Source organism: Diachasma alloeum, unplaced genomic scaffold, assembly GCF_001412515.2.
Source record: "Diachasma alloeum isolate Michigan unplaced genomic scaffold, Dall2.0 Dall_scaffold_00540, whole genome shotgun sequence".
In the NCBI taxonomy this organism is placed as follows: Eukaryota; Metazoa; Arthropoda; class Insecta; order Hymenoptera; family Braconidae; genus Diachasma; species Diachasma alloeum.
In genome coordinates, this window is record NW_021680672.1 from 283,439 (window position 1) to 303,686 (window position 20,248).

The 20,248-nt window shown below is 40.0% G+C and overlaps 1 protein-coding gene across 1 annotated transcript; it reads right to left on the reverse strand.

The window, feature by feature from the left end:
- Positions 1 to 4,206: 4,206 nt before the first annotated feature.
- On the reverse strand, positions 4,207 to 8,362 carry LOC107042980 (muscle segmentation homeobox). The gene is made up of 3 exons (XM_015264257.1): positions 7,294 to 8,362; positions 5,279 to 5,475; positions 4,207 to 4,722 (listed from the first exon to the last, which is right to left on the reverse strand). The coding sequence occupies exons 1-3, from the start codon at positions 8,354 to 8,356 to the stop codon at positions 4,468 to 4,470; spliced, it is 1,515 nt and encodes a 504-aa protein (XP_015119743.1). The 5' UTR covers positions 8,357 to 8,362; the 3' UTR covers positions 4,207 to 4,467.
- Positions 8,363 to 20,248: the final 11,886 nt, after the last annotated feature.

The window sequence follows — 20,248 nt, forward strand, 5'->3', positions numbered from 1 at the left end:
TTGTGAAGGAGAGGAAGGCCTTAACTGCGCCTGCGTGTGTAAGAGGCGGTCTGTGTACGGTAGCGACTACTAATTTCCACTTCATCAGGGGAGATAAGAGTGGAATTTTTGCCACCGCGTTTAAAGTCGCTATTTTAAATAAAAATATATGCACTGGGAATAAAGTAATCGAGGAAACCCGCTGTGACGACGTCCGTTAAATCGTCCCAGTTATATGCTCAAGTTTTCATTTTCACTTCGTATAGCAATCGAGAGAGGCAATTAGTGGTTGTAATTTGATGAGCGTATGAGATAGGACTTCCGCAGGTATTATGATCCATTGATGTGCCGTTATTTTATTGATAAGGTGTGGTGGAAAAATTGTTTCTCAACTGGACGATCAATTGCTCTATTTTCATGATACAAATGAGCGTCAGTCGGATTGAGGATTATAATTGTTAATCAGCCTGGGACAAAGTTGTTAAAACGCACTGGGGTAAATGATAAATAATTGGCACTCGACACACGATGCGACTGTGCCAGGTAGAGGACGCCTAATTAAACGATGTACAATTTATAACACCAGACCGAGAGGGCTCTAATGGCTCGCGTTCCTGGAAATCCCTGGTTCACGTTCCGGACCACACCTAGCCCACTCGATATATTCTTGTGTCTGAAAGGCACTCCGCAGGCTCATCGTTTTCTCTCCCTCTCTGTATTTCGTATCCTCTTTTTTTTTTTTTTTTTTTTTTTTTTTTTTTTTTTTTTTTTTTTTTTTTTTTTTTTTTTTTTTTTTTTTTTTTTTTTTTTTTTTTTTTTTTTTTTTTTTTTTTTTTTTTTTTTTTTTTTTTTTTTTTTTTTTTTTTTTTTTTTTTTTTTTTTTTTTTTTTTTTTTTTTTTTTTTTTTTTTTTTTTTTTTTTTTTTTTTTTTTTTTTTTTTTTTTTTTTTTTTTTTTTTTTTTTTTTTTTTTTTTTTTTTTTTTTTTTTTTTTTTTTTTTTTTTTTTTTTTTTTTTTTTTTTTTTTTTTTTTTTTTTTTTTTTTTTTTTTTTTTTTTTTTTTTTTTTTTTTTTTTTTTTTTTTTTTTTTTTTTTTTTTTTTTTTTTTTTTTTTTTTTTTTTTTTTTTTTTTTTTTTTTTTTTTTTTTTTTTTTTTTTTTTTTTTTTTTTTTTTTTTTTTTTTTTTTTTTTTTTTTTTTTTTTTTTTTTTTTTTTTTTTTTTTTTTTTTTTTTTTTTTTTTTTTTTTTTTTTTTTTTTTTTTTTTTTTTTTTTTTTTTTTTTTTTTTTTTTTTTCCGGAGCTACTGCATGTTTTCAACACTGAGATTGTCATCGCTTTCACACACAGAATGCGCTCGCCGGCTATCGCACAATCTATCTATATGGATATATTTTTTATTTTCAAACATCTTCTCGGCATTATCCTCAAGATAATCCCGATGCTGCTGGGTAAAAAGTCAATGAATAATTTGACAATTGATTGAGTGGTGAAAATAATTAATTAGAGTTGTCACATTTTCATCAATCGGTGGAAAATGTAAAAAAATTGATGCAGTCGAAAATGTAATGATATAGTTAAAGTGAGATAGATGCGTGCTAAGGGACAGGCAATCGGGTTAACGTCCGTTGGATGATTATTTATCGGACAGTTCGCGTCAAGCGGAGAATCGTTGCGCTAACAAGGTGCCGCGGCGAATCCAATGGCTCCCCAAGACCTCATTCGCCTTGGCTGTCCCACTCATACACATCCCTTAAAGTTGTGTGTGCCTTGGTGGCTTTTTCTGGTGGTCCTTTGGGAAGTGGCGAATGACCGCCTTCCTTCCCTCACTCTCACTTCATTCTACATCTCTTCAACCGGTATAACCAACGTATATATACGTGCATATAACGAGCCAACAATTTTTTTCCGCATTAAAATATCGACTAATTGCCCAAGGATTCTCTGGGTGCCTTTTTCTTTTCCAACCATTGCATTCGCACGAACGTGACTCGACGACGTGATTTTTCACCAATATCCTTCTATGTACATTGATGCCCTTGAAGGACATGATTATTATTAATTTGTTTTCCATTATTTTATTCCAATGAATTTCTGGGGTTTTTTTTTTTTTTCTCAAGAAAATTACGTGCCTCGTAATTCATCCACTTATCATCCGCTAATTTTCGGGAAAAATGTTTGGGAATTTTTATATCACCAGCCGGTACTGATGATTAAACGATAAATATTCTTGCCCCTGTGGAATCTGTATCGGTATCGATACTGAGTATATATTATATGGCATACATAACCGTCTCAATTTCGTTGGGACACGAATTCAAGCGGATCGTTACACACAGCAAAAGACACGAGAGTGTGCAGTTGGTGGTGACTGGGGGCCGGGTCTTCCAATTAGGGGTCTCCTTCCCTAATGCCTCGCGCGATGCCACGATCTTTTACCTCACTCGCTCGTTTAACTACCTTATGTGTGTGCTATGTGGGTCCCACCAGTCGTCTCTTTCTGCTTGTATAAATTAGTCCCGGCCGCCACATAATGGCGTGTCGATGCGCTACTGTCCCCGGCAAGTCGATAGCACGCCGCACACTGAAGCCCTTCGTAAAATCCTCTCACTCCCTCTCACTCTATCATCTCTATAACTCTCTTCTTGAAGCCTCTTTCAGCTCGTCCCATCTCCCTCTCTTCTTCATCTTGCACTCATCGCGTTCCTTATATTCCTGGGTCTTGTGTATCTCTTACTTCTCATCGTTCGGGGGATATATCTCGTCTCACTCGCTCCCGGGGCCGTGGCTTAATTTACGACCAATTAATTTGGATAAACCCCGAATGAGAGACCCCTATTCCAGCGATTCACGCGTTAAATGCCAATTTTATACACGTACACCTTTTCTTCCTCAAAAAATTACATTATGAAAGGACAGGGATTTTTTTTAATTGGTCATGTCGAATCTAATCAATTTTCAGTCGTAAATTGCTCGTTTGCTGGTGGCAATGCCACTCCATTAGCAATGAATAAACAGGGATTTTGGAGGCGCGCGTGAATTAAAGTGAATTTCGAATTGTGGATAATGGAATATTGGCCTCAAGTTTTAACGAGCCGGTATCAACAACTTTAAAGAAGAGAAGCTCGTTGAAGTGCACGCGCAAACGTAAGCTGCGCGTGTGCTGCACTCTGGCCCTCGTTTTCTCAGCTGTTTCTGTCGCTCTCACATACCTGTTTGGTATTCCACTCTTGTCCTGTGGTATAATTGGCCGCCAACTGTAAACGGCTTGACGCGATACCCCTATACACCGCCACAGGTATATCTCAAAAGACAAGAAATTATTCTTTAATTAATTGTCAGCGCACCCGAGAGCGCCTCGCCTACTTCGCTTTTATATGCGACGATTTCTCAGTGATCAACGCGTCCATAAATTTCATATAAGGGAAACATTTGAGGGTAAATTAATGCCGAACAAAATGTATTATATTGGCGCCTCCTCCCCCTCCCCCCCCCCCCCTCATTTATTCCAACGTGCATTCTACCTTCAAATACCACAGGACGTAAATGTGTGACGCGAATGCTTGATTTTTAACGTTCTTTCATGCTCCTTCGTTATTTATCCTACTGGTCTTTTAATGCTTTCTCAAAATGTACTTTTCTTACCTGCAAATGTCGTTCCCACACGGCCAGTTAACTCTTTCCTCATGAATTCAATGTTTTTTTTTTTTTATTACTAGTCGAAGAATAATTGCAGCAATTTGTTACGAATTTCTTTTCGGATTAAGTACACACAAGGCTCAATTAAATATTGAAATTGAAATTTATTACTCTAGAACGTATTCTGTTGTTTTTTTTTGCTCTTCTCTTTTATGGATAAACTTTAATGGTACATTTATACAGTTTGACCGCAGTACTTCTGGAATTTATGAATTTTTTCAGTCATCAAGTGTTCATCCACTCATTGACATTCTCGTCATACTGAGATTTTAAATTAAGTGTATTCCATTGGAATAGATAATTTACATGTTTGTTCTTTTTTTTTTTTTTTCATATGGTTGTTGATCTATGGATATTTACACGCTCTGCCAATCAAACTGAGAAATTAAAATTGCTGCATTTCGTTTTAATAGATCACAATATAGCAACTGGCTGTTACTTGACATATACGCCCGATTACCATTAAACTGAACACGTAGCCAGTACGTTTGCCTGTCGCATAAAACCCTCCCCCCCCCCTCCCCTCGCTCGATCGCACGTCATCGATTATAAGGCTGAAGCGTGTAAAAGATCTATAGGTCCGCGTAAACGACATTTTCCACTCTTGAATTATTATTTACAAACTCCAGTCCAGTGTGAGACTTACCACAGTCATCGTACAATAACGGAGCTGAATTATTTACATTATTTACATAATTAATATTCAATTTAAATACACGAGCTCCAGAGTTCACATTAGCCCTTGATTTTTTACATTCTCCGGTGTTATGTCAACATGTTGATGGGCAATTTTATTATGGCCGGTGTCCAGGTGGGCCCATGAACATGGCAGCAGTGGCAGCAGCAGCATGACTGTGTCTTGCCATTGCTGCTGCTATGAAGGGAGGCACACCGCCTGGGGTACCTGGTGGCCCAACACCCGCTGAAAACATGAGACCCGTACCGAAACTTGGGTGTAAAAGAGGTCTTGCTGACAGCCTCAACTTCTCAATCTCCGCCTCTTGCAGTCTTTTCGCTTTTGCTCGACGATTTTGAAACCATATCTTCACCTGGAATCATAAAATCAGTCGTAACATAAATTCAGATTTTTTGAAAAATTCTCTTCGTCAAGTGGTGGTTGATGATGTGGAAATTAGCACACGAGATATCGCAAATCATTCGTCGAATGAAGCGCATTGAGCGCTTGAGACTCAAAATATCAGTGGATATTTTTTTCTTCTCTTTTGCTCGAAAATAAACTTGAAATTCATCATGTTGCAAAACGGATCTATTAATTTAACGTCTAATGCTGGACTCAAGACATGACTCGGTTTTTTATTCTGCTGCAGGTGAATTAATGCACTCTATTACACCGAGGTATATACGATCACACCCCCTTGTCTTCGGGGAGGCAGAAGGCGGCTTATCTAAGCAAATGAATGCTACGAAGCTTCATTTTGCCTGATGCATTGCTACCAATGGGCAAAGTGTATTACGACACGCTAGTCTACTCGATAACGGTTCGTACCTTGTACACAATATATAGCATGAGCCGAAAAAAAAAGGAATGAAAAAAAAGGGGTGCAATACTCCTGTTCGCTTCGTTATTTTAATTTGTTTAGTTACCTGAGTCTCTGTGAGATGAAGCGATGATGAGAATTCTGCTCTCTCTGCTATCGTGAGATATTGCTTCTCGCGAAATTTTTTTTCCAGTGACAGCAGTTGTTGAGTTGTAAAAGGCGTTCTTGGTTTTCTATTGGGCTTGTGCTTTCTCAGGGTACATCTCACGGGTCCTGGACCTGGTCCTGGTAGTCTCAGGTCACCTAGAAATGAATTTATGAAAATATATTCATTGAATTTCCGAGGAAAATGAGAAATTTTTGTCTTCCTGCTGCTAAAGAAAAAAGAAATGTCACTGAATTTTCACTAAAATATGAAATTAAAATTTTTTTTCAACAGCCTGAAGACAGATTTTCCTCTCATTTTTATTCATAACCGACACAAGCGATGAATTAACAATTCTAATCATCGAACGACTTTACCATAATTATTACAAAGTAAAGGCCGCCAATTAATGTGCAGCAGCGCAAAACATCAAGAATACAATCTTTCGAGAGAAGGTAAAGGTGCGATGTGCCGGCCTATCTGTCGCGTCGGGACATCGTTAAAGCCCTCTTAGTTGCACTGCTGTGATTTTTTATCGGTGAATTTTTTCTTCAACATTTGTTTGTAAAATCGTCGAGTAGTATAATAAAGCGTTTAGTAATGCGCACTGCGGCAAATTAACCCGCATATACCAGTGTATCCAGTGGTGTACCAGCCGCATCGCCATTCAGAGCGAACGGATTGCCACGAGTGTTTTTTTTATTTATTTCTTTTACGCTAATTAATTCCCGTTAATTACCCGCGGGCCCAGAGAAACGTCGCAAGTACATAAGCACCAAACGATCGAGTTGCAAGATTCATCCGGGATACAAATTACATGGGATTGCCTCTTGCATAAGCGATTCCGGCGCATTTGCGTATTTTTTTTTTCGCAATTTTTTTCCCCTCATTTGCAGAGTTTTCCATAGTTAACTAATCTGCGGTTAGATTAATGAATTGTTCTGGGATACGGCGAATGCAGGCTGATGTATATCACTGCTGATTTGTTACATCGTGTGTCAATAGATTATGTCGTCAATTGGTGTATTTCTAGTGCAATTTAGATGCGTTGTTAAGTGTTGTCTCGTAATTATGAATGGCGGGATGATAAATCGTTTTGAAAACTTCATTAGACACATGTACATACGAATATGTAAGCAAGATAGAAATGAATCAGATGGGGAGGTCTTTTACTTCATTAATTTATTCTTGGACTACCGAGACCGGACGGAGTTTGTGTTGAATGCCGCGTGTGCACAGTTATAAACGATCCTCGTACGTCGGAAGACCTGTCGGAGATTGTTTTAACGACTAGACATCACGATACACGACACTCGAGTGTTTGTTTGACTTTGAAAATCATCTCATTTATTACAGCTTGATTGATTGTATTAAACTATATAAATGAATTTTCTCTCTCATTTGGGATTTAATGGATGTCCAATATGACACTGGGGGGCTGGCTCTTGGGTAAAAAATTGTTTCAGCTGTCTTTTAACCACAACTGGGCATTCCTAACTTGACGACATGTACATATACACAGCAAACAGTAAATACCATGTAAGAGTGACAACGTTCCTTCGCGGACACTATCGAGAAAACCGCGAATGGTCTGCTGAGATTTCTTTCTTGGAAAAACTCAAGTTTCTCGACACGTCGTACTCGTCGTTAGAGTTTAGTCGAAACCCTTAAAGAAAGAGTTTTTCCTTTTATTAACCGTACATAAAAGGAATAAAAACTTGAGGTGATTTTTGCCAACAGGCCTCCAGGCAGATTGGAGACCTGTCATTCCTTATCTAATTTCTGCTAATTTGCTTCAATATACGGGTATCGCTCGTGATATGGATGTTAATTCGTCGGGGCATTTCGTCGGGGCATAAGTGTGAGGAATTTTGTTGACGCTAGATGTTGATGGGATTCAATGAATTATTTAAATAACCTCGGGGAGGGAATATTGTGCACGTTGAATAATAGTGATTAGGTGGGGCGTAGCTCACCGTTGGGACTCGTTGGTCCACCCTGGGGCGTATACAGATGTCCATGGGGATTATGCGGATGGGGGGGTGGGGGTAGCCACGCGAATCCAGCCAAGGAATGTGGAAATCCAGTGGGCGACCATCCTGGTGTTGGTCCACTTAAATAAGGCCCCGGTGGCCTCTGGACTGGATGTATTGGCTGTGGCACAACGGGACTCGATTTTTCCTTCTCGTGTCTTCCACCCTCCACTTCACGTTCCATTTCACAATCAGAATCCATGACATTTAGATCCTCGGATCTCGTACCACTACCAACTTCCATGAGTCTCTCACAACTACCATCACCCTCCAGGGATCTTGGAGCTTCAGAGTCACTCCTGTCGTTCTCAATTTCTCGTCTTATTGGCGATACTGAGCGATTCGACGTGATTCTCTCGTCATCCAGGTCGTCGTCGTCCAGGTCTTCGTCCTCGGTTCGACGTGTCAGTGGTTTCGGCGAGGTACCACTGGAATTACCACTGAGTCTGTCGTCCGCGAGGCCGACGGGCGATGAAGACTCCTCGTGCAATCCTGTTCTCGAGAAATCCTTCACGGTTATCGTATCCTGTCGCTCCGCATTTGCCCGCTTGACGTCTTCCGCCACAGCCGCTGCTGCGGCATTGCAGCGCGCTTGATGATGGTAATGATGCAAACTTGGAAACGCTGATAATCCACTTGGTGTCAGTGGACTCAGTCTTGCCAAAAGCTCACGGCTCTGCAGCCCCCTTTGCCGCTCCTGCTCCATTATCAAAAAGTCTCGGTACCTTCTTGCTTCATCCTGCATCTCAATGCTCTTCTCCGATATATCACTGCCCCCATCGTCGCCATTCTCCACACTCCTCCGGGTTGAGAAATTGACCGGTGATTTTTTCGTACCACTCAGCAGTGCGTCAACACTGAAATTGATTTTTCCACTTCTTGGCTTTGGATTTGAGGCTGACGTGGGACTAGCCATGTCAGCATCGTCCGACAGTCCACTGCCACCACCGCCCGGTGTTGGAGTTGTGCTTGCCCCTTGCATGGACAATCCGTCAACGTTACTCATGCTCGACACTCTTCAACCCGACACCCTTCACACGCCATTCGTTCACCAATCAAGTATCAATTACAATTATCATTCTGTTGCGCTATCACTTGTCGTTGCTCTATCCTCACCACTGATTTTCTCATCACTCAGTCCCTCCGGGCTCCATATTCCTCGGTAAAACTTCACACTCTAGCGCACTGTCTCGATAAACATTGATTAAATGAATTCAACGATTGAACATGAAACTATTGAATTTTGGCAGAAGCCTTTGACCTCCGTTGCGCGTGGCTTGCCACTGCTGCCGCATAAACGGCACTGATTACGCCTGTCTCGGGATGAACGTGCAACCGGGGAAAAAGCTCACACCGCCTCGCGACCTCGACGCCGCCCCCGCGAATACTAACCGACCACTTCCAGTCACTGGCATCGGCTCGCTCAACCAATACCATCACTACTTGCTTATTCAACGGGCGTTTCTACAATGGGCGTTACCACTTGAACCGTCTGACCAATGAAAACTTCTCCCCTGATGTATCAACACCAGCATGACGCGCTCTCCCTCTATTCACCCTTGTTCATCTTACTGTCTATATCTGTCTCACTCGAACGTGTGATCGTCGATTCCGGCAGGAGCCAACTGATTTTGCTTATGTGAACGTGACGACTCCTAATTGCCTAATTCACGGATACGCTTCGAGCATACGGAACAATTTTCTCGGAGGATTTTTTTTTTTCAATCAGTTTCAATCAACTGAGTCTATTAGCAGATGATTGAGGGGATTAATTATGTATTAAATTGGTGAGAATCATCTACTGAAGAAGAAAATTGAAAAAAAATTATAAATAAAAAAAAAGTGCTCGATCGATGGAAAGTGGCATAAAAAATTTTTTTGATCGTTTCTTTGAAGACAGAAGATGAAATGACAGAAGGCATATAATTGGTGAGGATAATTGGTAAATTGAAAGACTGGTAATTAGTCAGCTATCGTAAAAGAAAATTGGAGAACAAAAATCATTGGAAGATGAAATAAAAAATTTTTTTCGCTCGTTTCTTTGGAGCCAGAAGATGAAATGACACAGGATGATGCTATAGCACGAGGTAGGCCATAATAGGCTTCCTCGTACAGTCTATTAAATGTCCTCGAAACCAGTTAGTGAGTTGGCAATCCAGTTTAGATACAAAATGGCTGTCGTTTAGCGAGGATTAATGGTCCAGTGTATACCAAGGGATATACCATCAAGGGATAATGGGGCAGATGCGTTCGAGGGATCGTACCTTCCCCTCTGCGTTTATAAACGCGAGTTGCACCGTCTATCTGACTATCCGGAGGGGAGGGATCCCACCATAATGGCTCCTTTTTGCCCTCAACACTCTCTCAACCAACCCCTCCGTTATACATTTGTTACAGCCCCAGCTAACCGTTTAACTACCTACACACTTGTGAGGGCCGCTGTGTGCGCCCTGGCTTTTCCCTTTTCCACGCGCCCGGGGGGGATGAGACTGTATCATATAGCATTATAATATTTGGTCGATCAGTGAGCGTTTAGTTTGGCGTTTCACGCTCCAACGACTACCCCTCAGATATAACTATCGTCCCTTTTATTCTTCCGGTACCACTCACTGTTATATTAGATTAAACGACTGTTGAACGGCTCCAGGAGTCCTCTCCTCACTGTTTCGATTCAATGGGATTTTTTTCTCTCGCTCGTTTATGGCCCTCAAAGTGACACCGAAAGGGACATTTTCATGCTCATCACCACCTGCTCCCACGCAATCACTTGGAGAGAGAAATTATCAAATAGATGTTACAAGAGTTTTTGGAAAATCGATAAATCACGGGGGGTGAATGACATTGGGGATCAAATGGAATTAGTATCTTTTGGATGAACTTTTTGAATTTGTTTGGAATACGTGCTGCCAATGAATGGCCGGCGCTCTTCCCCTGGGTGAAAAATTCTTATTCACGGAGTGTAGTGGGAGGGTGGGTCAGTTTGAAATTCGCGCCACGCCTACAGTTTAACCAAATAATAGTGGACGTTTAGGTGGGCACAATGGACTGTCTCTAATACTCATTGTGAGACGAGGAGTGGAAGCTGTGTCGTCTGGCCAGTCTCGATCTTCTTAGAGATGAGATTTACTTTATCTCGGCAATGTTTTCGGATTATGAATATTGTTACCTGGGATTGTCTCACGGCTTCTCGGGGACTTGGACGGGGGCGTTTTTCTCGGGGTATTTTTCTCGTCCCGGGGAAAAACTTAAAAATGAGAATCCTAAAATATCAAACACACGGATTACGACGCCCGGACGAATGTCAAAAATGGGATTAGAGGGGAGATGGGGGGCTACAGCGAGCTTCAGGTAGTGACCTGTATCGCAAACTTGACTTTACGACTTGTGGTTCTGGTGCTAAAGCGTACCTGAGGATTTTACCGGGAAGTGGACGAAAAACAATAGGAATTTCCCACTGGTACTGGGTTTCAGTTTTTTTTTTTTTCATTGTCTTTTTTTATCGCAGAGGAAAAAAAATTATTTTCGGGGACATCATCACTAATTTAAACAAAAAAATGTGACTGATTTTCAGAAATTCATCGCTAAATTTCAGGGGTAAAAATCACTGATGATCAGAACGTGTTTTTCTCTGTGAGATGAAAATACAGGAATAACACTTGAGATTCAATATGGTGTTGAATGAGTCATAAAAAAATGAAAATAATGGAACAAGGGATGATTTGTAGTCCCTGTGACGGCTTGAATCCTATTGGAGACGTTGTTCATGGGAGCCTGAGCCAGAATCGATTCAACCGAGCGTGCTGCATAACCAGATGGATATAAAACCTGGAAGTTAACGCACCGCGACCGATTCACTGTCCTATCCCCTCCTCCCCTTCCACGCGTCATCTCGCTCTCTATTATGCTTTATTTTTGGTATTAATATGAAATTCATAACAATTCTATTATAGAAACTAGACGCGTCGGATTTCTTTTCGGAGGGATAATTTACGGGCTCCAGCGTTTCAAGTCGTTTCGAATTCTCTGAAGATGGGAATTCATCTCTCTTTTCATTCTTTTTTTTTTTTTTTTTTTTTTTTTTTTTTTTTTTTTTGTGTTTTTTTTTTTTTTTTTTTTTTTTTTTTTTTTTTTTTTTTTTTTTTTTTTTTTTTTTTTTTTTTTTTTTTTTTTNTGATATTTTTTTCCGCTGCATGCAAAGAAATTAATTTGAGATGTAATCGTTGACGTGTCAAGGACGGGTGGAAATCTCGGTAGTTCGAAATTCAGGGCAGGAAATTAGACGGGCGTCTGTCCCCATAGAAATAGCCGCGAAGCGTGAGAGATACCGGGAATACGTCGAGAATTCTCTGCTGGACGAGATTGTATAGAGGCCCGGCGTCAAAAGGAGAGGGGGGGGGGAAGCTTTTGCAGTTGTATTGTGACTCGTCTACACGTGCTGAGTGCAAACGTGTAGGTAGTTTAGAGGGTGGCCACCCTTTTGCTCGCTTCACTGCTGATACAGACTTCCGGATGAGAAATTTGACCGAGTTGGCTTTATTTAAACGTACGTGTCTCAATAGAGACATTTCAATTTTTATTTTTTCTTTGAATCCACGTCGGGAGGGAGATTGTGTTGAGGATAATATTTCGTGGCGATGAAAAAATTTTCTCATTAATTTTGCATGCACTGTTAAAAATTTGTGGGTAAAATTTCCAGGACATTTTTTGGAAATTTTTATTACACTTTAGTTCCTCACTGAAAATTCGAAATTCTATGATGGAAGAAGCTGTGAAGCTGTGAAATAAAATTTCAATTAATGGAAAATACAATTTCATTTTTTTTTCAAAAGTGTGGTTTGCGATATCATTGTTCGACAAATAATCCACTGGCTTAGTTTATTCAGTGGTTATCGGTGACAAGTTTTGACAAGGCGGTACATGTTCTCTAATCTCTCCGGATTAGTCGACTTAACAGGTCACCGTCAGAAAGAGGGCCCAGCGCTCTGCAAAATTCGTGAGTTTCTTGCTCCTCCCCTCGTTTCGTTTGTCCTCCGGCTGCTTGTCTTATGTGCGATGCGCTTATACCGGCATTTTCAAGCCATCAGGTATAGCGCGAATGGAAATATACAAACCAAAAGGGGGGCGAGAAAGCCCACGGGGTTATACAAGAGCCTCCGGCCAAAAGACGACTTACCAACGGACTTAAGTCGAGACCTCCATCAGAGTTGGTCCCGCTGCTTGTTTTACACGCGCCCCCCCATCTTTCATCTCACACTGACGAAATACTATAATCCAATTTGTAAATCCCCGGCGAGGAGTGGTGGTGAGCGTTGGTCTTTCGGATTAAGAATTGGTCTATTGGATTAAGAATTGACGTGAAAGCCTTTTCAGGCAGAGCTCGAGACGACAATTATCAGCTCCCTCTGTTTACATAAATACAAATAGAGATTTTTAACTCGACACCGTTTCCCTCGCTGCATTATGTGATAATTATAATATTTGTTGTTATAGGCCTGATGGAATTACAGTCTTGACGATGGTTGCATCGCAATCAGCCTAATTAATTTCTCTCCCCCTCGGTTTCTCGTGGTTGATGCCTTGGCAATTAAAATTGTACATTAATTATTAACAAAAAGTTGTTTTGTTACGACTACTCGTGCCTTATCGGACGGCCTAATTATAACGCTTCCCGCCTCGTCAGCGCGTGAAACAAATGGAGGATGAGGCAAAAAATTCTACTCACACCAGTTCATAACTCATTTTCCGTCTCTCTGGGCTCTTTATACGAGACTCACGATTCTGCATTTCTATTCCATTATTCCATACAATTTATTCAATTCATATCTACTGATAAATTTGCATAATATCTGTATTGTACTTGGAAGCGTGACGAATGGCTTACTCTCGATAAGGAGAGGACTGCATTGGCGGTGGAATGAAAAACTCTCGAGGCAAATATTTTTATCGTCGTGCGGGTAAATATGTAATTTTGCGGTGATTGATTGAAGCAATCACCGTGGAAATTTATCGGATAATTTATAAATATATTTTTGGATTGGAGGAAAAATGAATGGGGCTTGTTTACCGTTGTGAGGGGCCGTTAATTGGCAGTGACTAATTGCCAAGAGTTATCGGTGAGTTATCATGACCTCTTGACGACTCGAGTTCGCGTCAACAGGCCTTCGCGTATCATGGCCGGTCGACCCCTATTGCCGTCACGCAAATTATAATTCTTCCTTGAATTGTGATTGCAATAGTGTGCTAATGTACACGGGGATGTGGGGAACTTCAACACAAATACGTGACTGATTTCTGGTGCCCGCGACCCTGCTAATTGCTGAGTTTTCTTCCCTCTTTGGGTGTATATCTCGTGTGGGAAACTGGAAATTTCCGATGAGAGGGAAAAATTCATTATTTTTTTAAGATAATCGATTTTTTATTTTTTCGCATTTTTTTTAATTGAAAAAACGTGTGGATAGCGACATTTTTATGATGAGAGTAGCCATTGCTGCTGATGAATTGAAAATTTTTATTTTGTTTAGAAAATTAATTGAATAGGATATCCACTATAATGTATTGGGAACAATTCTTTCACAGATCAAAAGGGTAAAAATATAATTTTTAAAGTTCTTTTTTTGGAGACGAGATAATTCTTCAATTTAGACGTGCTTCCAGTTCCGTACAGTCTGAAGAAGGAAATCGAGAATTCCTAGAAATTGAAAAAACGAAAATGGGAAAGACAAAGTAATTTGCGACGGTTGCAACACTCCCATTTTTTTTAATGAGAACCACGCCCTGGCGTCAGGAAATTCGACCGTCTCCTCAAAACCGAAAGAAATATTGTTTTTGTGTATTCTAAATGTCTGGAGGATACCAAAAATCTATTAATCTCCATAATTTGGGAAATTATTGGACCATTTATCTTGAGGTCGTTAGAAAAAAATGTGAATGATGAAATAATTTTTTTTCCCCCGTTTTTTTCCTCTTCAGCTGTTACCTCAGCAGTGCCGATAAGGACGAAATTTCGAAACTCGGGTGATGCGAGTGCCCTGAGATAGGGGCGATACTCCCAGATTACCAGGCCAAATTCTAATTATGTAAAAATCTAGAATTCCAACTGAAATTTATTAATTAAAAAAATTCGACTCGATGATATTTGAGAACAAAAAATTGGAGATGATAGGGGGGAAAATAAATTGGACGATAGGCGTATCGCCTTGGTTTTGATGGATGCATTTTATTGTCAATATATTCCGAGTGTCAAGTGTTGTAATGAAATAAGCAATCGGTCTGAAAATGTGTAATAAGCGTATCAACTCGTCATGAGAGGTCGTGCGTGACCGCAGGCACGATGTTGGCACTGATGCTGAATAGTTCGGGTCACAGGTCAAGCTCTCACTTAATTACACAGCTATATATTCCCCCTCATTGTGCTTTTTGATAAGCTGATTTACACTAAGAAATAATGACGTAACGCGCTTAGTCGAGATAAATCATTTCATTGCCTCAATTTTAAAATCACTGATAAACAGGAAATTAGATTGTAAAAAGTGAATTTCAATTGAACTCGAGTGGTTATTAATTTCAAAATATGCGAGTGCGCTTCGATGGGAATAAACGGGTATAATTGAGTCCTTGTGAGAGATATACAGGAATTTCTTTTTCGTATAGAATAACTCTTAGTCACGGATGAGTATAATGGGATTGAGGATGAATGGACGATAAAGCGAGAGCCATTTCGATGGTGTTCTTAACACCCATGTACGACAGCTCTTGACTTGTATTCACCCCCCCCCCCTCTCCCTCCCCCCGTTCTCGTCATTAAATTCAATCCACCCTCGCTGAAAATCAACTTCCATTTAGCCAAAAATCACAGATGGCCCACTCTGTCAGCGCTATTGCGATCGTTTCAATCTATAGATGTGCGATCGTTCTTCTCGTTTTCGATTCTATTATTCTCGATTGGGTATTATATCAGTCTTACACTCGGCTGATCATGCGTAGGATAATATAAAAGTTAACATCAGAATTGAATTGGTTTGGGTATTTAATTTAATTATTTTGGGTATTTTTATTTCGTTGGAAATTATTCTTTCATTTGATGAGAAGACTCATGATATATTTGAAAAATTGAAGATTATTTTTTTCATGAATAATTCAGAAAAGGCAGTGGCTCTATGCACTTCTGGTGAATCTGCAGAATATTATATCAGTCTCCTCTGCTCCAAAAATCATTCTTAGAAGCATTGGCACGCCGTTTCTCGATCCGCTCTTTCATTTGAGCCCAAAAAAACATTCATACATTACCTGGTTCCCTGCGGGTCTCACTCACTGCACTATCTACATGCCCAATGAACTATTCCGTGCCTGCGTGAATCACTCAGAAAATCCCATGTAGTGTACCGGAGGGATTCACGCAGGAGTGTAAACAGTCACTGCCTTCACAAAAATCAATTTTTTATTTTAACAGAAATAATTTATATTTTCCAGTACTACAATTGACAAAGTTAACGATTGAAAGTCTTTAAATAAAATGCGATCAATTACCTGATGGACAAATGTCCCGAAAAAAAAAGTGAAACCTACTGATCAAATTTTGCGATAACTGTCCTCCGAAAAAAAAATAACTGGGAAATTCTCAAGTGAGACTAATTTTGTGCGGTGACTTCTGAGGCCGTGGAGAATCCGAGGCCGGGTGCATTGTGAGAAGATGAACGTTTTTTCTGTAGTATACCCTTGGAAAACTTATGACACTAGGACCCAAATGGCCTGAGGAGGGATCCTACGCTAATTATAGGTTCGTCGGGTCCTCGTTCACGAATTGTTTCGGAAACGTGTCGGCTCCTTGTTTGCGGGTTGTCAAAGGCTCTCTCTTTTCAGGTTTTTCCACCAGCCTGTATTATACTTCTCCTCTATTTAAGATATTCCATCCCATATTGTCCTTCTGCGGCACTCGGGGGAAAGCCATAATTTGAAATGTAGTGTACACGATACAAAATCAGAGGACAGAATTCTTTTGATGTTCAACCGAGATTCTTATCTGTTAAATTTAATCGTTTTTCACCGCAAATTCAACATTTTTTTTTAAAATCTCCCACAATCGTGTATTCAAACCCGTTAGAATGACACGATAAAATACGTAAGTTGAAATGAAGTGAAAAAATATATGATGTGAATGGTAGATCCATGAGAAGACGCACCAAGCCATCAAGGGTCGATTTATGAATTGCCCAAATAATTTATTAATCCTAATTTTCAATGGGCCCCAAATTGAATCTGATTTAAGTACAATACAGCATTGTTGATGGTGGTCCCTGGTGGTATCACTATGGTTGTGCGTCAGAGTGGTGTCAGAATGCGTCGCTTGATTTGAGAAAGCACTGGGCGCTAACTAGTCGTGAACGCGTCTGGCGGTGAGTGGGCATCATCCTTATAATTCTGATACGTGGGGGAAGGGAGAGGCCAGTCTCACCTCGATGCATTCCGAAGAATGCACTTTGATTGGGACAAGAGGTAGCCATCAATGAACCTGGGTAAAGTGAGAATAAATAAATCAGGGCTGGGCACTATTTCACGAGAGGCAAAACGAAATACTTATCGAAACATTCGCAGAAAAAAAATTGATCCAGGTATTCACCTCGAATAATTAGGGATTAACAGCTGTAAAATTCAGTGAATGCAAAATAATGAAATTTAGGGAATAATTTCTGTTCTCTTTTATTGAAGTCGAATAAACGACTTGTGTGATTTAACGTCAAACAAGTGGGCATGATGTGAAATATCTAAAGTAGTTACAATGAAACGGGAAATCGCACGCCCTCTGACCACCAAGATGTATCGATCAGTCTTCCCACAGCAGCCCATCAAGCAGCCCAACAAAACACCAAACAGGAAAATAGAAGTTGCATTGAATAGGCCGCTCGTGTGTGGTCAAGGGGCAATCATATACATTTGCAATGAAGAAAACTGGCCAGTACGAAAGACCGATATATTTGTATGTAAGAGACACATTTATGGCCCAATCAGTGTTGTATTCAAACACAGTCACACCTACAACGGATCCTCTTGAGTTGAAGCGAGGATGAACCAAACTCCACGTGCCCTTCAGTTCCTTTCTTCATTTTATTTATTTTTTTTTGAATGGGATTTTTGCTCCTCTTTTTGGACATTCTGGTGGTCCCATTGTGATTTTTTTCTCGTTTCCTCTCATTCAGATTTTCATCTCCAATTGACTCTTGACGTAATCAAATTTTTATCCGTCTGTTTATTGGGGAAGGGTTGTTTTTTTTTCTTATCGGCGTTTAGTCAGTTTACGAGTATCTGTCCTCGGCTGGAGATGGCCCCTGGGGTCCCTAACGCAGTGAACACAAAAGAGCCACACTGGGCCAGGTGTCGGTTCGTCTCTCGTATATACCAGCGACCATTACAGAATCGTATATCATTTCCACTCAGGGACACGCGGCTATAATGTATATTTATAGTCATTCTTAATTTGCCTCATTGAGACGATTTTTATGGGAGTAAATTAGTCCCGAATGGTGGTTATTAATGCGACGATTTACTATCATTTAACAATTCTGTACTGTAATGGTTTTTTTTTTCTTCAAATCTCGGTGATGAATCATGAGAATTATTATTTATTTGTGATGGAAAACTTGTGTATCGAAAGCTATAAATTATCTCGAATGCCGGTCAATGGAAAAAACTCGCGATGAATTAACTCCTAATTGTATCTCATGGGAGGGAAAATAGAGGAGTGAATTCGATGCACAAACCCTATCCACTCGATCGTATTAATTTATTCTGTCATCTGGTCTTGGAGAATGTCCGTTGAAATATTTTAAGAAAAATTGGATACCAAATCTCGGAGTCTATTTCGGAGAAGACCTCCCTCAAAAACTCAAGAAATGTTTGGAGCACACCTGCCTGAGAGGTCACACGGCAATTCCCCCGTCGCGCGCATCCAATACACTCTTTTATTTTTTTCTCTTTTTTTTTCTAAACCGTGGGTATACTCAATTTCACTCTTTTGAAAGCTGCAACAATTGCAGCCACTCGAGAACGAAAAGTGACACTCCAACCGCATCCGACTCTCGACTTTTACAAGGATTTAAACAACTTTGAATTTCGAGTGTATGACGTTGAGGGCCCACCATAAAGTCAGCAACAATAGGGGGTATCTACCACCGTGCAACTCCGGGAAGTTCATTCTGTGAAGGAGCTGCCTTTTACTGGCGCGAGAGGGAAGATTCACTAGGTCTGAAGATTCTTTTTTTCAATTTTTATTCTTATTTCATTCATTTAATTTTGGTTTTTCAATGGGTGGTAATTCTAACGGAGCTAGGACGAGTCTCTGAATAATTTTTTTGTTCAAATGAAGAATAGAATTTTTTTATGTTGCTGTTTTATTCATTTTTATTTGAATTGAACAATTGTTTTTTCGATTATTTCCACTTTCGGAGGCAACAGCACAGAAAATTGTCTCTTCATTATATTTATCTTTATTTAATTCATTCAACTTCACTTTTTTACTCAAATAAAAACTAGATTTTATTAAATTTTTATTTTTATAAATTTTTCTTTGAACGAAAAAAATTTTTTTTTTTCTCTATTTCCGCTTTTTTCGGAGATTTACGATATTTTTCGGCCGTGAAATAAATAGAAATGGTTTCAATAGCATAATTAATTATCCGGTTTGTTCGGGAGTATCGAAATTCCACTGTTGTATGCAACAATACAGAAAATTGTCCTTTTATGATATTCGTGAAAGCGAGAAGTGCTCTTGAGGTCAATAGTTGAACATAGGAGGTGGTATATTGTGTCGTGCGGTCGACAGCTGTTTCCTGTGAAAAACGACGAGAGAAGGGCACACGAGGAGCCTCTTAAATCGCAATTACGCGGGAAAAAAGAGGCCCCGAGGTGCTGGATTCTCTATTTTCCAGTGTGATGCTCAAAAACTGATTCCTTTTGGTCTGGACCAGGTTTCACAATGACACCGGAACGAATCCCAGGGGGTTTGAGTGCACACGATACCCATCCCCCGCATACCGAGAGCCTCTTGACATTTATTGTCAAGAGGCGTGAGGTATTCGCATTCCATTTTTCCAGTTTCTATGGCCCAATGACCAATTCATGAGGGTTTAAACATCTCGAGGTGCGTGAATAGGGGTTCTATACATTTTTAAACTGAATTTTATTGATGCTTTCATGTAATTCAATGATTTTTCCTTTCAACTGCTGAAGAGCCAGCGGTTTATTTCGTTCTCTCGCAAAAGAAGCCCAATGACGACGGGAAATACAACATTTTGAGAGGAAAAAAATCGCCTATTTTTAAAGATAGCTTATATTGAAGAAAAATGAGTGAAAATGAATATAAAAAAAAATTGACAGATTGAAAATGAATGATCAAGATTAAATACAACCACACCTCGTCAATTAAGACGACAGGCAAACTATTAGGCTGAGTTTTGTCTGAGGAACGGAAAACACAACCGCGTAACTCCAAACACACACATCTTCCCCCGAAAGATCTCGAGAACTCGAAATGACGTATAGTCGTTTGGGATTCTATTTTAACATGCGAAGGGGAATCCGCATCGCGAGACATGTGCTCAATATTTAGACTCGGCATCGTTTACTCTCTCCTACGTATTCTCTCTCCCTCATTCTTTCTTCTTGGGTATAATATACACTAAACCTGACGGGGCGGTGTTCGCCTTTCACGGGGTATTTAGCTCTCAGTCTCTTGGTCGTAAGGTTATAAATTACGTATCATTCTCATCTCGGAGTGACACTGGCACGCGGCATGGAATTTTCGTGTGGCTCAGATGGCGTTGAGCGAACGTCAACTGGCGAACGTGCTTTCAATAAAATTATATCATCAGGGGGGGGGGAAAAAATTATTTAATTGCCCCGGGAA

Bases quoted from the DNA above. Each gene is read 5' to 3' on its own strand.
- LOC107042980 (XM_015264257.1), bottom strand. From the start codon at position 8,356: ATGAGTAACGTTGACGGATTGTCCATGCAAGGGGCAAGCACAACTCCA. The intron at 5,476-7,293 runs GTGAGCTACGCC...ATTCATTTCTAG, and splicing joins TGGACCAACGAGTCCCAACG to GTGACCTGAGACTACCAGGA. The intron at 4,723-5,278 runs GTAACTAAACAA...TTATGATTCCAG, and splicing joins TTCATCTCACAGAGACTCAG to GTGAAGATATGGTTTCAAAA.